The sequence below is a fragment of the Kwoniella mangroviensis genome, chromosome 3 (genome assembly GCF_000507465.2).
Source record: "Kwoniella mangroviensis CBS 8507 chromosome 3, whole genome shotgun sequence".
In the NCBI taxonomy this organism is placed as follows: domain Eukaryota; kingdom Fungi; phylum Basidiomycota; class Tremellomycetes; order Tremellales; family Cryptococcaceae; genus Kwoniella; species Kwoniella mangrovensis.
Genome location: NC_088829.1, coordinates 1,501,491 through 1,514,724, shown reverse-complemented (window position 1 = coordinate 1,514,724; position 13,234 = coordinate 1,501,491). Strand labels below are relative to the sequence as shown.

General features: G+C 44.4%; 7 protein-coding genes across 7 annotated transcripts; 2 read left to right on the top strand and 5 right to left on the bottom strand.

Annotated features, from left to right (window-relative positions):
* Positions 1 to 141: 141 nt before the first annotated feature.
* I203_108380 (uncharacterized protein) lies at positions 142 to 1,474 on the bottom strand (the record flags this gene model as incomplete). Its single annotated transcript, XM_019148553.1, has 3 exons — positions 142 to 769; positions 858 to 1,089; positions 1,210 to 1,474. 3 exons carry the CDS (start codon positions 1,472 to 1,474, stop codon positions 142 to 144), a joined length of 1,125 nt encoding a protein of 374 aa, XP_019002136.1.
* A 317-nt stretch (positions 1,475 to 1,791) lies between these two features.
* I203_108379 (uncharacterized protein) lies at positions 1,792 to 2,773 on the top strand (the record flags this gene model as incomplete). Its single annotated transcript, XM_019148552.1, has 4 exons — positions 1,792 to 2,143; positions 2,217 to 2,335; positions 2,391 to 2,488; positions 2,557 to 2,773. 4 exons carry the CDS (start codon positions 1,792 to 1,794, stop codon positions 2,771 to 2,773), a joined length of 786 nt encoding a protein of 261 aa, XP_019002135.1.
* Positions 2,774 to 3,303: 530 nt separating this feature from the next.
* I203_108378 (uncharacterized protein) lies at positions 3,304 to 3,770 on the top strand (the record flags this gene model as incomplete). The annotated part of the gene is made up of 3 exons (XM_019148551.1): positions 3,304 to 3,381; positions 3,480 to 3,562; positions 3,644 to 3,770. 3 exons carry the CDS (start codon positions 3,304 to 3,306, stop codon positions 3,768 to 3,770), a joined length of 288 nt encoding a protein of 95 aa, XP_019002134.1.
* Positions 3,771 to 4,152: 382 nt separating this feature from the next.
* I203_108377 (uncharacterized protein) lies at positions 4,153 to 4,499 on the bottom strand (the record flags this gene model as incomplete). The annotated part of the gene is made up of 2 exons (XM_019148550.1): positions 4,153 to 4,371; positions 4,470 to 4,499. 2 exons carry the CDS (start codon positions 4,497 to 4,499, stop codon positions 4,153 to 4,155), a joined length of 249 nt encoding a protein of 82 aa, XP_019002133.1.
* Positions 4,500 to 5,384: 885 nt separating this feature from the next.
* I203_108376 (uncharacterized protein) lies at positions 5,385 to 7,389 on the bottom strand (the record flags this gene model as incomplete). Its single annotated transcript, XM_019148549.1, has 6 exons — positions 5,385 to 5,800; positions 5,860 to 5,999; positions 6,069 to 6,504; positions 6,576 to 6,664; positions 6,736 to 6,924; positions 7,034 to 7,389. The coding sequence occupies 6 exons, from the start codon at positions 7,387 to 7,389 to the stop codon at positions 5,385 to 5,387; spliced, it is 1,626 nt and encodes a 541-aa protein (XP_019002132.1).
* A 571-nt stretch (positions 7,390 to 7,960) lies between these two features.
* Positions 7,961 to 9,500, bottom strand: I203_108375 (uncharacterized protein; the record flags this gene model as incomplete). Its single annotated transcript, XM_019148548.1, has 6 exons — positions 7,961 to 8,109; positions 8,217 to 8,658; positions 8,721 to 8,735; positions 8,827 to 9,028; positions 9,110 to 9,275; positions 9,341 to 9,500. The coding sequence occupies 6 exons, from the start codon at positions 9,498 to 9,500 to the stop codon at positions 7,961 to 7,963; spliced, it is 1,134 nt and encodes a 377-aa protein (XP_019002131.1).
* A 942-nt stretch (positions 9,501 to 10,442) lies between these two features.
* Positions 10,443 to 12,414, bottom strand: I203_108374 (uncharacterized protein; the record flags this gene model as incomplete). The annotated part of the gene is made up of 6 exons (XM_065518387.1): positions 10,443 to 10,488; positions 10,562 to 10,641; positions 10,710 to 11,347; positions 11,416 to 11,520; positions 11,592 to 12,170; positions 12,273 to 12,414. The coding sequence occupies 6 exons, from the start codon at positions 12,412 to 12,414 to the stop codon at positions 10,443 to 10,445; spliced, it is 1,590 nt and encodes a 529-aa protein (XP_065372752.1).
* Between the last annotated feature and the right edge of the window lie 820 nt (positions 12,415 to 13,234).

Here is a 13,234-nt window from a genome sequence, read left to right as displayed (position 1 = left end):
TTGACATCTCAATATTCATATCCTTATGGGGTCCCTAACACTGATGACGTCTTTGGATTCATTGCTGTTGTCAATGATGCTGTCATATGAAATTATGCATATACTGTACATATAACGAGATGCAATAGTACATATACGATCCTAGAAAGATACCACCTTAGCCTTAGATTGTTGGTGTTGTTGCCCTTTCTGTCCAGTCATCTTCCTTGCTGTCAAAGGTAATTTCTCCTCTTCCTGATGTTGCTGTTGACTTTGACCTTCTCTCTGACCTTCAGGGGGACCTTCGTATCCTCCAGGTAACCTCTCACCCAGATCGCCCGTTATCGGATCGACCTCTCTCAATCTCTTCATGGGTCTCTCACTGTTTCTTGCTGGTAGATGTTTCTTCCTCTTTCCCTTCTCATTGTTAGAACCTTTAGATAGATTTTCTCTGGATTCTACCATAAAATCATCTTCGTCCGCTCCCGCACCTTGACCTACACCCAGAACTATCTCCCCTCTTCTCCTAAACTCGCTGCTGGGTCCGTCTGTCGACGAAGAGGTCGCTTGACGCCTTGGATCATCGGGACAGTCCTTAGCACGATGTTCGACCGATTCACACACTTTACAACATCCGCCGTTGACGTATATCCCTTTTCCGCCGTTGGATGGACATCCAGAAGATAAGTGGCCAGTGCCTAGGCAGATGTAACATGTTGCGAATGGTGTGGGGTTGCTTGAATCGATAGGCTCAGGACAATCGTGCAGGGAATGATCATTTGAATTGCATCTATGGCACATGATTTCATATCAGTTTGACCCTCAAATCTATAGCGAGCGTTGAAGGGGATAAGTTTAATCGGTGTTGGACGACTCACCGATAACATTTCCCACCTCCTGTAACTTGAGATCCAGCTTTTCCTCCTTTCCTCTTCATTCCACCGGTTCCTTCTCCCTCTTCCCCTGGTGCAGCACCTAACAGCACATTCGGACAATCTTTCGATGCATGTCCAACACCTCGGCATGCGAAACATGTGACATTGGCATTTCGCTGCTCGTTCCTCTTCTGACGTCGTTCTTCAGCATGTTTGGCAGATAACTTGGCTCGTCCTAGACACATTTGCAAGGCAAGACATCAGTCTCCTGCGCATTCTATCACATATCCTATCACATATCACATGCTCTTAGACCTTGCAAGATAGGTCATGGATGCGTCAAGTCATCACTCACTCGATATACCTTCATCCTTCCCCCAAGTGCTCTTCTTAGCGTCCGGACCCCTCTTCTCTCCTATCGCTATCCGCTTGCCGGTCTCATCTTTCACCCTTTCCCTCCCTCTTCGCTTTTTCTTCTTCTTCTCAATTCCACTAGCTTGTCCTTCACTAGCGGTAGTGTGGGCCGTGGAGGGTCCAGCTTCGGTCGATTGCTGAGCTTCTTCTGCGGCTGACTGGACGAATTTCTTTCTACCCATTCCGATTGATGTGAAACGAGCCATTTTGAGGAAATGCAGCTGTAGCTTTTTGTATGCTGTGGTTGAATTGAGTGAATGGGAATCTTGTCGTTACGATCTGTGACTGTAGTATACTTCAAGTTGCGATGAAGACAGCGTGGTGAAGAATTTGGCGGCGATTCAACATCAAAACAAAGCTTTCTCCCAACTTTTTTCAGATTCATCGAGGATGATCACGTGACAACACCGTGCCTGGCTGTACGACTGGCCCTCCTCTCCGTCAACGATACCCAGATGCGAATATTTACGAAATTCGTTCATCACCATCAGCTCGTCGCATTCCATATAACACCTCAGCAATCATGCGTCCCAGCATTATTCGATCCGCCATCCGAGCTGTACCTGGACCTACGGCGTCTGCTTCAGTTCCAGCTCGGATCATTCCCCTTGCCTCATCTTCGATTACCATCCGAACATTCTCCTCGACTCCCCTATTTCTGAAGAAGAACAAGGGTCCCAACGTCAAGACACCAAAACAGAAAATCAGGGCTGTAGAAGATGACGAAGCAGGTGCGAATGATGATCCAGGGGCTGGAGAGGTAGTGATTGCCGAAGTGCTCGAAAAGACCCAGGGGAAGATTGAAAAGGCCGTTCATTGGGCTAAGGCGGTTATTTTCGAGGGTGTTGAGAGAGGCAGAGGAAGAGTCACGCCTGGTATGTCGAATGGCCAAACCTCTATATCGGATGGTGTATTATTGATGTGATGGCTCATGTGATCATGGTATAGCTCTACTTGATTCTGTCAGAGTGCAATTACCGGAGAGTTCTGGACAGTGTCACTTGAATGCGGTCGCTTCCATAACGACCAAGGGCAATGCACTGTTTGTCGAAGTCTGGGATACGGATGTAAGTACTCAAAGATCAAGCGTTTTAAAGACCTCAGCTGATATACCATTTTCAGGCTACTAAGCACGTCGAATCTGCTATCCACCAAGCCAATTTACCTGGTATATCGCCTCAAAAAACTGGAGCTAACACCTTGAAGATACCCATTTCGAGGTGAGTGAATGTTACCTATGGGATATTACCCAGATGACTCGCACTTGCTCAACCGTTCCCTGAATTAGGCCAACAACCGAACAACGTGCCGAGATATTAAAATCCCTAGCAAACACCGTCGAAGCTGCCAAGCAGCAAATACGAATGGCCCGAACGGACGGCTTCAAGCATCTCGGTGGAAGGAAGTCGAACGGTACGGATGAAGTCCAGAAATTGGTTGATGAGGCTAGTAAAGATCTGGACGGACAGATGGTACTGGCAAAGAAGGAGTTTGAAAAGGCATAGGATCGCGGCAGAGATAGAGCATAAGTGGTGTCTTATTGCATTGCATTGCATTGCATTGCATTGCATTGCATTGCATTGCATAGCATGGCATTGTGTTGGCACTCTTGGAAGGGAGGTCGCCGTATATGCTTACTGACGATGCACAAGGAAGTGTTCAAATATTCAACCTGACATTCTGGACAGCGAAAAGAGCACATCACAATCGTGTATGGTATAGTATACATTGATGGTACCTTTTTCAACGCCTTGACCACATTTGATGGATATGACAACACGGATCGGACTCGTCTGGTGGAGCAACCTCCTTTGACAACGACTATCACCGAATAGGAGCATGCATGATGTCAACGTTGCGTCATAGCAGAGTCTGCAGGAGGAAGTGAACTGCTAACAGAGATGGAGGGTCGAAAGATATATAAGATCATCATGGCTGACCAGGAGACTAAATGCTGATCAACAACGAGCAAACAAACAGTAAGCCCGAGTAACTCTTGAGAGTAAATATCTTTTATCAAACATACCCATACATCATGCACGGCTCAACAACAACCACTCGAACAACCTACCATACCTCCCACAGACAGAACCGAATTTCGGGATTGAAGAGCGTAAGTTCGGGTTCATGGGGATCTAACACAGCCATGTATCCAAGGAAACGGGGTGGGTGGCAAAAGCTGAACATACAGTGTCACGACTACATATATAGGCAATTAATAACCCTCGAACCACCCATGCAGGGAGGGATCACGCTCAACATGAACTTCACTCCATGGGTGTAAGGTCAACTCAGTAAGTCACCTACAGCGTTTCATATTGACCCACGACTTGCAGCTGATGAACTGTGCTGTAATGTACTTGATGTTCTCGCAGCCCAAGTCTCGGAACGAGATTAAGACATTTTTTCCACCTTCCTGGTAAATCCCATGGACACAGGTCGACTTGTACGACCCATACTCCCTACAGCACCACTCATACTTCCACTCGAACGACTTCTTAGAAGATCTGCTCAGAGAGATCGATAAGATTGATTTGATAAGTAGGAATTACATGTACAGTACTGTTCCCTGAATTTGAATACTACCGGAAAAATAAAGATTATTTATAAATATGAAACCGAAATGGGATACGAGTCAAGGAAAAAGGAAGGAATGGTGTATTTCTCATAAATGAATAAGTGATTTAGTGTGGTAGTTGTATATAGTGCTTGGAGAAACTGTATACGCGATGCACTGTTTTGAATTTACGATAACAGGCTGCATGTAAGACGATATTCAGAACTGCGAATTTCAGATATGACATCGTGATATTTCCTTCATTTGATTTCACCGCCGTACCCGGGGATGATCCACTCATATCTTCGGAAGACCTTGTGGGTCAAACTATTTCCCCCCCTGAGCAGGCGTAGGAGGAGGTTCTCTAGTCCCATCAGTCTTTTGAGAGGAGACATTCGCATCACCCATATCCCAGGCCAATCCCCAAGCCGCATCACTCGCAGCTTCGGTTCGACATGCTAGACTTCCGCAAGCGGAACTCGCCTGCTTCGAATAATACTTGCATGATATTTCATCACACGAGAATGTCGTTTGTAAACTCAAGGTCTACACCATGGCCGACACAGTAGGGTGCATTGAGGTCAGTGTGATGTCATGCAATTACTTGACGTTCCGTATGAGTATAAGGTCCTAATTGGACTCACTGGTGCTCGTGAAGAATTATTGCTAGACATTTTCGATCCAACGTTATGATATCGTCCTAAATTAAAGTCGAATAATTTGATGGTGTATTTGAAGACTGTAGCTGAGTTACTTGAATTTTTGATCGATGAAAATTCAAGTTAGAAGGGTACGAGATCCTCCCTCATATATATATGCTACGACTGAGCTGAATACAGACATCATTTTCATGCGATTCTCGACTCGATAACAAGCTTCATATGCCCGCGAGCCACTTCCCTCCGCTCTGAGGTCCGAAAAGAACCTCGTTAGATCCCTCAGGTGCCCTCCGACTCCGATCAATCTATACTGTAGACTGTGGCAACAAATCCTCCCGTGAAAAGAGCTGATGATACTCGATCAACAGTCGCATCATTCTGGATGATTAGATCATACGATCCTTTGTGTTTCGGATTTCCATTTCGGGGTTCAGAGCAAGAATGACTTTGTCGGATGATCAGCAGCTTCGCAGGTACAACGGATGACTTGATTCTGTCACCGCTTTTGACGAGCGGCATTCGATGATCACATCCTTTTTTTGGTCCACTCCGACGATATCCGCACGTGTTCATATTACGACCTCGGAAATGCCGTGTGTGATCTTATCTGTCAGTATAATGAGCGTCATGGAGAAATCGGAGATAACTTGGAGACGAGCAGTAGACAGGTATATCCTTTCATGGCTACAAGTAGGCTCAATCTCAATCTTTGCATGTTCGCTGTTTTATGATCAAATCAACGTCGCGATATCGGAGGGGTTAAGTAAGGTCCTAATCATATTGGATTCAAAGTATAGCACCGTTAGTAAGAATATGTAAGATTAGTAAAGGTTTATAGTCAAGATATACGAGATGTACACATATACACAAAAATTCTAATCTAGGGAGAAGTTATAGCTTTCATATCTCCTTGTCCCACCAATCACCCCGACTATTTTTCCTCCCCGCATCATTCCCCAATCTCTCATCTCTACTTCTTTGTACCTCCTCTGCTTCCGGCTCATCTTCACTCCAACCATCATCACCGTTGTTGTCATTGTCCCAACCTTCAAAATCGTCTCTTAACCTCTGTGTCCTCTCTTCTTCCGTCTCCTTGTTCTTCCCAAGCTGAGTCAAAGGGACTTCTGCCGATTGTCGATCGATAATCTCCTGGTGTTCATGTTCATGATCGTTCTGAGGTGTCGTGGTATATCGATGAGAGTCTGATCCAATCAATGGTGAGGTATCGTCTGATAATATGGGTTTTCCATAGGCGTCTAATTCGACGGTTGAGGCCATGGATTTCTGGTATTTATGGTACGAGTACAAGGCGATACCTAAGATTTTACAATCAGCTTAGCCATATTCAAGAAGAGGATGTAAGCTGACGACTTACCACACACTGTAATTACCACACCGATGATGTTCAGTCCCGTCAACTGATCTCCAAACACCCAAGAGGAGATGGATATCGTCGAGACTTCCTTGAATATACCGGCAATGGAGAGAGGTACCACACCAGCTCGTTGGATGATACTAAAACATCGTCCATTACGTCAGTAATCAATCAGGGTGTTGAGAAGGTTAATGGAATTGGTCACTTACAAATATTCACTAGCAACCATTGCAAAAGCTATTGCTCCCGGCAAAACAATCACCCCCATAGTCTTTATAGCCTGAAACCCTACAAAGAAATCGCTCGACAAGATATCAAACCAACCTTCTACTACCATACTGACTAACGCCAATGTGACAGCCATCAACGGTGCAAGCCAGAAGATGGTCGCAAACGGATTACTTAGGCCCATCCCTTTTTTGTGCATGACCAATTCCGTTAACGCCCATCGTAATCCTCCCAAGCCAGACGCGGTGAACACCATTATGATTCCTGGGATCGATACCGCGGTAGTATTGAAGACCATACAGAATACTCCGAATGATATCAGAGTGATCACTGAGATTAGTCGGAGGGAGTAGGCTTCGAGTTTGAATGTGAATGCGAAAAGTAGGACGAAGATAAGTGTAGAGGATTTACACATTGCTACAGTACCATCAATAGGATGTAAGCTCGGAAATCAGCGGTGTATGAAAAGCGTGTATTCAACAACTTACTATACAGACTGAGGGTGATAGTTTTCAGACTGAGGTTTGATAACCCTATATCACCTCCGGTAGCAGCAGCAGTGGGTAAGATCTTAGTTCTATGGACCGAGTGATCAGCGTCAGCTTTCCATCTTGTCGGTCTAGTTTAGTCACAATGCTAGCTACTTACACATATTCCTTCCTCGTCGGTCTCTCCTTCGGTCTGAACCTATCCGCGAGTATCACTCTGATCAGAGCTGCTAGACCGAACTGTACGACCATATGACAGCAGGTGACAAATAAGGGATAACTGAACCCGTAATAATTTGGTGAGAACATCCATTTATTATACAGTGATAGTAATGTAGCGAATGTATACCTAGTCGAGAGAAATTCAGCACATATCTTCAGAATACATCCTATCAATCGAGAGTCGTTTCCCGAAAGAGGTACAAGGGGATGTACGCCGTAGATTTCACTGAACTCACCAAGATAAGATGAACATCCCCGTTATTATGACGTTCTTCCACCACAAAGCCTTCTTCATCTCCAACGTTGCATGTCTATGACTCTCATGGCCTGGTTCCACCCCTATCACACCTACATCACCTTCGTCCTGATTCTGACGGGGTCGAGCATATATCAACCCCTCTTCCTCTTCTTCTTCATGGTCCCCGCCTTTTGAATGTTTCCTATGCGGTGGACCTGAGCTATCTTCGTAGGCTGGCGGTACATCTGGTGTAGCTGACTGCGAGGGGGTTGAAAATGATGACTGAGGATTAGGAGAAGGTGAGAGTCGATGAGGAGGACGTGAGGGTCCCGCTGAAGAGCTGACGTCGTTCATTTTTGAAGAAATCCCAGACCAGAGCAAACTGGTTGATGAGTTGAGTTCGACAGTATTGATATGAGCATGTGCTTTGCTTCAAGTAAAGTGAATCAGATACGATTTGTAGACTATTTGACGATGCAGTCGCCTTCTCACGATATGGACACCAGACTGAGATATCTTATCAATCCTTTTTCATGTTTTTGCTGGTCAGTCGCGTTATACTCGTATGGTGGATTCGTACTCTCAGTGCGGGGCGCCGTTGACTCATAAAACGGCAAATGGCAGATTGGCAGGTTGAGAAGAGTGGAATGAACGTGTGTTCAAGTATTCCTCGATAGGCCGCTTTATGCGAGCTTTGCTTGTCTTGTCTTACAGCCATGAGAAAACTTGCAATGCATGGGGAATGGTAGCATGTGATACAGAGGCAAGGTAATCTAATATCTACTGTACATCTAACATCTACTGTACGCGCCGCCGTTGACTCTTGAATAGTCTGATTCTCTATTGTCTATCTTTCTACTTTTACAATAATGATCTACGGCCTTCTATCTTTTACTTCTCTTGGTGTCTATAGCTTCGCCAATCTTCATTTGGGATGAGCAGCATCATCTTGAGCGATCGCTTGGTACTCGTGGAAATCAACGTATCCTTTAGGTCCGGGACTGTAGAAAGTATCTCGGTCGTACTTCTTCAAGGGCCAATCATTCTTGAGTCGAGCAGGTAAATCAGGGTTGGCTATGATAAACAAAGTTCACTTGTCAGTTTCTGATTTGCCCTATATGGCAGAAAGATGATATATTCTATCTGGTATATTTGATGGAACGTCAGATAAGCGGACTTACAGATGAAATATCGTCCAAAGGCAATCAAATCATCATACTTATCCGCATGTTCCTTTGGATGTCCGTGATCACCGGCATATCCACCAGCTACCATGAAAGTGATTCCAGCCTCAGTGGTGATTCGTCGGATGTCATCAAGAGTATCTTCCTTAACCCTCTCCTCAGGGGGTACATCGCTACTTCCCGCAGTTCTGGAGTCGATTGCATGGATATAGGCTAGTTTAGGTTGAGCCTCGACGATAGTTTTGGTCCAAGGGATAAAAGTATCCAACGGTTTCTCTTCCCTCATTCCTTGGAATTTTCCAAATGGACTCATTCTGATTCCGACTTTCTCTGGACCAATCGCCTGGCTGACGGCGTTGAGGACTCGCAAAGGGAATCGGAATCGGTTTTCAAGCGAGCCACCATATTGATCTGTTCGTTGGTTGGATACTGATTGGAGCTGGATTCGAGTGATGTTCATCAGTACAGACTCTACGATGAAAATATCCAAGTAGGACTCACGAATTGATCAAGAAGCTATGTAGTCGCAACACAGAAATGATCGTTTTGTGATCAGTAATGGTTTTCTCATACATCAAACGAGATATAAAGGATATGAATCACTCACGTATCCATTAGCACCATGAATCTCTACACCGTCAAATCCAGCTTCAATGGCAGCCTTAGCGGCGTAGGCATACTCATCTACTGTCCTATCGATATCCTGTTCGGTCATAACGTGTAATGTGGGTTTTGGACCTTCGGCGGTTGGGTCGGGTATGTCTGAAGCGGCGTAGATGACTGGTGCTACTTGTGGGTTGGCGACTCGGCTGTGTAAACACAAACCAGGGAGGATTCAATGGTCAACTAAAGCTTGGCTTGAGCAGCAAGAACGAACGATATTAGCTCACCCTAAATGCCATAATTGACAGACGATCTTTCCACCCTTAGAGTGTACAGCATCGGTGATCTTCTTCCAACCTGCAATTTGATCTTTGGTATATATACCTGGTACACCATCGTATCCCCTCGCAGCGTCAGAGATAAATGTGGCCTCAGTGATGATTAGACCGCCATCTGCACGATGTCCAAAGTTAGCGGATGATGGTCAAGGACATGAAGGTCGTGCGTGATGCACTCACCAGTAGCTCTCTGAGAATAATATTCTGCAGCATATTCACCAGGTACTCCCGTACCCTTTTCAGCTCTAAATCGAGTCAGAGGAGCCATGACTACTCGATGTTTGAGATCGAGTGATCCAGCTTTAAGAGGTTGGAAAAGTTTGGAATTTTGGATAGTCATGTTGAAGTCTTTGCTCCTTTTTTAAAAAGATTATCTATATAGAATAAGAAGTAGAATGAGTATTTATTTAGGCAAGACGGGTTAATAGAGGTAAAAGAATCAAGAAGTACATTGGCTCACATATATATATATATCTATGTATATATTTCTTGTTGATACGGTTAAACCCCTCCACATCAGAAATGTTAAGCTGATTAATCATCTCAACTCTTTTCCACTATGATCATGATCATGATGATAATTACAACATTTCAAGGAAGATCGCCGGAGACCAAGATTACCCATTACGGCCGAGTACCGTTTTTCGCGGAATATGATGATGACCACTGGTTCTGGAATAGGCACTCCACCGGAAAGGATGTAAAAGAAACCACGTGATAAAGTGAGTGAGTCACCGGAACACGGCGATTGGGATATGGAATCGTGAAGAATAAATGGACAAGCCTGTCTGACGCTAAGACCTGTCTGACGTTCGATCAGGCAGGTTATCGTTAGATGACTTTCTTTTACCGAGTTACTGCGATTAGGTCAACACGTGGAGAAGTCAGGTCAAGGGATGGGAAGGGCAAAAAGAAAAGAATCCATAGTTCGGGAGGAGAGATATACCACGTATTTGCAACGATCATAGCCTTCGCCAAAGAGCTGTAAGTAGGCTGCAGCGCTCGTCTTGCTTTCAACATGGTCCAAGGTCTATAACGTATTCATCTTTGAATGCATTGAGAGAAAAGGTATATTTCATATGCTGAAAGCGTTTGATATCCATATATCTATATAAATGTATTGATACAACTCTTCTGATTATTGTAATTTGTCCTTCTACGATATATGCAGTGTATCAATCAACCCAAAAAAACATAGAAAAGCCTATCATTCCAAATGTACGTGTAAGAACGGTATAGAGATCCAGATCCAAATGATGGCAATCAACATTTATTACCAAGATCACTCATTGATATCAATATCATCTCCTTTATAACCGAATCCTGGCCTACAATCAATGGAAATCAAGATCTTAGCTTGTGTAACGGCGTCATAGAGACTGTTTTTGTATTGGTACTCACCACATGACCATAGTATGTAGATCATCCACACCTTCATCATTAATCGTAACACCTTCGGCATTCGATATTATACCTCGTTTCTACAGTTGATACAGATGCATCAGCTCACATACCTTGTTCACGACTTCAGTGATGAAGTAGAACTTACAAGACCCATAGTCACTTTGATAGCTGGATGAGATACTTTGTAATTCTCCAGGGTCTTATCGTCATCAATCAAATTATAATTACCCGCTTTAGACTCTCGTTGATGTATCAACCTAATTATATTCCTAGCTGCTACTTCAGATTGGTAATATGCCGTATGTCCAGCTTGGATAGCCCCCGTTTCCGCACAATCACCACACGCAAATATATGGGATAAATCCTGCTGTTCTCCCTCTCCATGTTCTTCTTCATCGGAATCGGCAGACGAACGATTTGTTCTGGTCGAAGAGGTATATTCGGAAGAAGGCGGAGTCAAGGGCATAGACAAATTCAAATTGTTCATTCTATCTTCTACCGATCCAGAGTTTCCTTTCTTGTTTAAGGCGTGAACTTGCAATGTGCAATGTACTCTGATTCTACCGGACTGAGGACAAATGACAGATGGGTTGACAGAAGCCATCAAGGCGATATGTGGTTTTTGACCGGTACATGGAAGTACCAAGTCAGCTTCGAACGTTCTTCCATGATCGGTAGTAACGATCTTCTTCTTGCCGTCGAGTAGTTCAGGATCTTTAGGCCAGGTCATAACTCGTTCACCAAGGACGACTTCAACCCCGAGTTTCTTCAGTTCTTCGATCACTGTACAGATAAGCCAGTGTGAATCAGCACATATTCATTTGAGAGAAAAGGTGATATAGTGCACTTACGCGCAACGTGGAACTCGATTGGATACCTAGGCATAACTCGTGTTCTCGAATGAAGCAGAGTGACTTGTTTAGAGGGGTAAAGGTATTTGAGATCGGACGCGAATTCTATATCATCACATCTCGATCGTCAGTGGATGAACGGGTAGAACAGGCGACGAGGGGCACAAATAACTTACGGATACCCATCGCTCCTGCACCGACCACAACAACATGTTGAGCTTTCTTCAACCTTTCTGCAGATTCCTCCATCCATCTCACACCATGTCTCTTTGTTCCACTTATATCCTCGAGCTCATCTTCTCCTTTCACTTCAGAGGAATGTATGATCTTTGACCAGACGTTCACCGGTGATGGCATAGAAGCACCAAGGGCATAAACGCAATAATCAAATTGGAAAGTTTCCTCCGGTCCATCGTATTTCCCATACGTATCAGGAGAATGTGAACATCTAGGTTGTTGTTTCGATGTATCCAATGTTGGTCTAACGAATGTCACTGAATGAGCTGTCAAGCCGACTATGGATCCTTGGATGAACTGGTGTCTTGATTTTTTACATGTGGCGATTGATAATGGATGGGAATGATGGTCTGATCCGTCTAGTGTGGAGACGGATGCAGGAGGGGTGGTAGGTGGAGTCAAGGGTTTGCCAGAAGAAGAAGTAGAGGATTCTGCTTCGTCGAATATGTGTGTGTAAGGGATATAGGCTTTTGGGGCGTGTTGAGGTAAGACAGCGAATCGAGGGAAGGCATAAAGATCTGAAGAGGAACGGAAGGGAGCAAATTAGCTTTTGCCGCTGCGAAAAAGAAGCAATTGCTCGGTGTAGTGAATATGGAAAGTGGACGGTAGTTGATACTCACGGTTGAAGTGGGAATTCCTATCGATCACAACTAATCTCCAATTAGGTGGTAGCGACTTTGACAGTAAATCCGCCGCTCTTTTGCCTCCATATGCTACACCTAACACAACAACGGTCTTGAGTGGTCCACTTGTTAAGGTCATCGTGATGTCGATCGGCCGATGATGGATTTATAGAGTGGGTGGGTGGGGGAATAAACAATGTTTGTTCTGATGGTAGCTTTTTTTATAGGTTGACACTGGTTACAATTCCCAGGAGAAAAAGGATCGGAAGATGATATGATGATGAATACGGGTAGAAGATGTGTATGGAACACAGATCGACAAGGATAAAGAACTGATACCTTGTTTTTGAAAGCTTGTATGCTTCTGATAGAGCTATTGATGAGATGTATCAAACAAAGAGAAAGAGGATGTATGAGTGTAAGAGTATATAGGATCGTGAAAGTGGAGCCGGGCATTCACGGGGTAGCACTCGGGTGAGTGAGATGGTGAGCATGCTTTTTTTATCTGATAAAAAAAAGAAAAGAAAATTGAGCTCCTCGTCATTTTACCCTGAATCATCCCATCAGCCATTGAATTACCACTTCCATACAAAACAAGGACATGGCGTCTAAATCCGAAAATGTAAAGCATTCTTCTAGCAGAAGGGTGAAGCGCCTGTTTGCACAATTGATTCCTTTTGGAGAGGGTCCTCGAGCAATCAGATGAAAAGCAAGAACAAAGGAAAGGCCGGCCGAAATATCCCATCCGACTTGGAACGTTTCTTGCGAATACTCCTGCGGGTTCAATTATTTTGTCCGGCCGAAAATCATTCCATCTTCTGCTGCTGCAAAGTATTGACAAACGCAGCGCTAAAAGGGCCCCTCCTCTCACATGTTATGCAGTAACTAACCGCTATCAATCGAAGCAGAATGTTTGTTCCGAAGAGATATAGTCCTTAGCTGATCAGATTAAAAAAAAA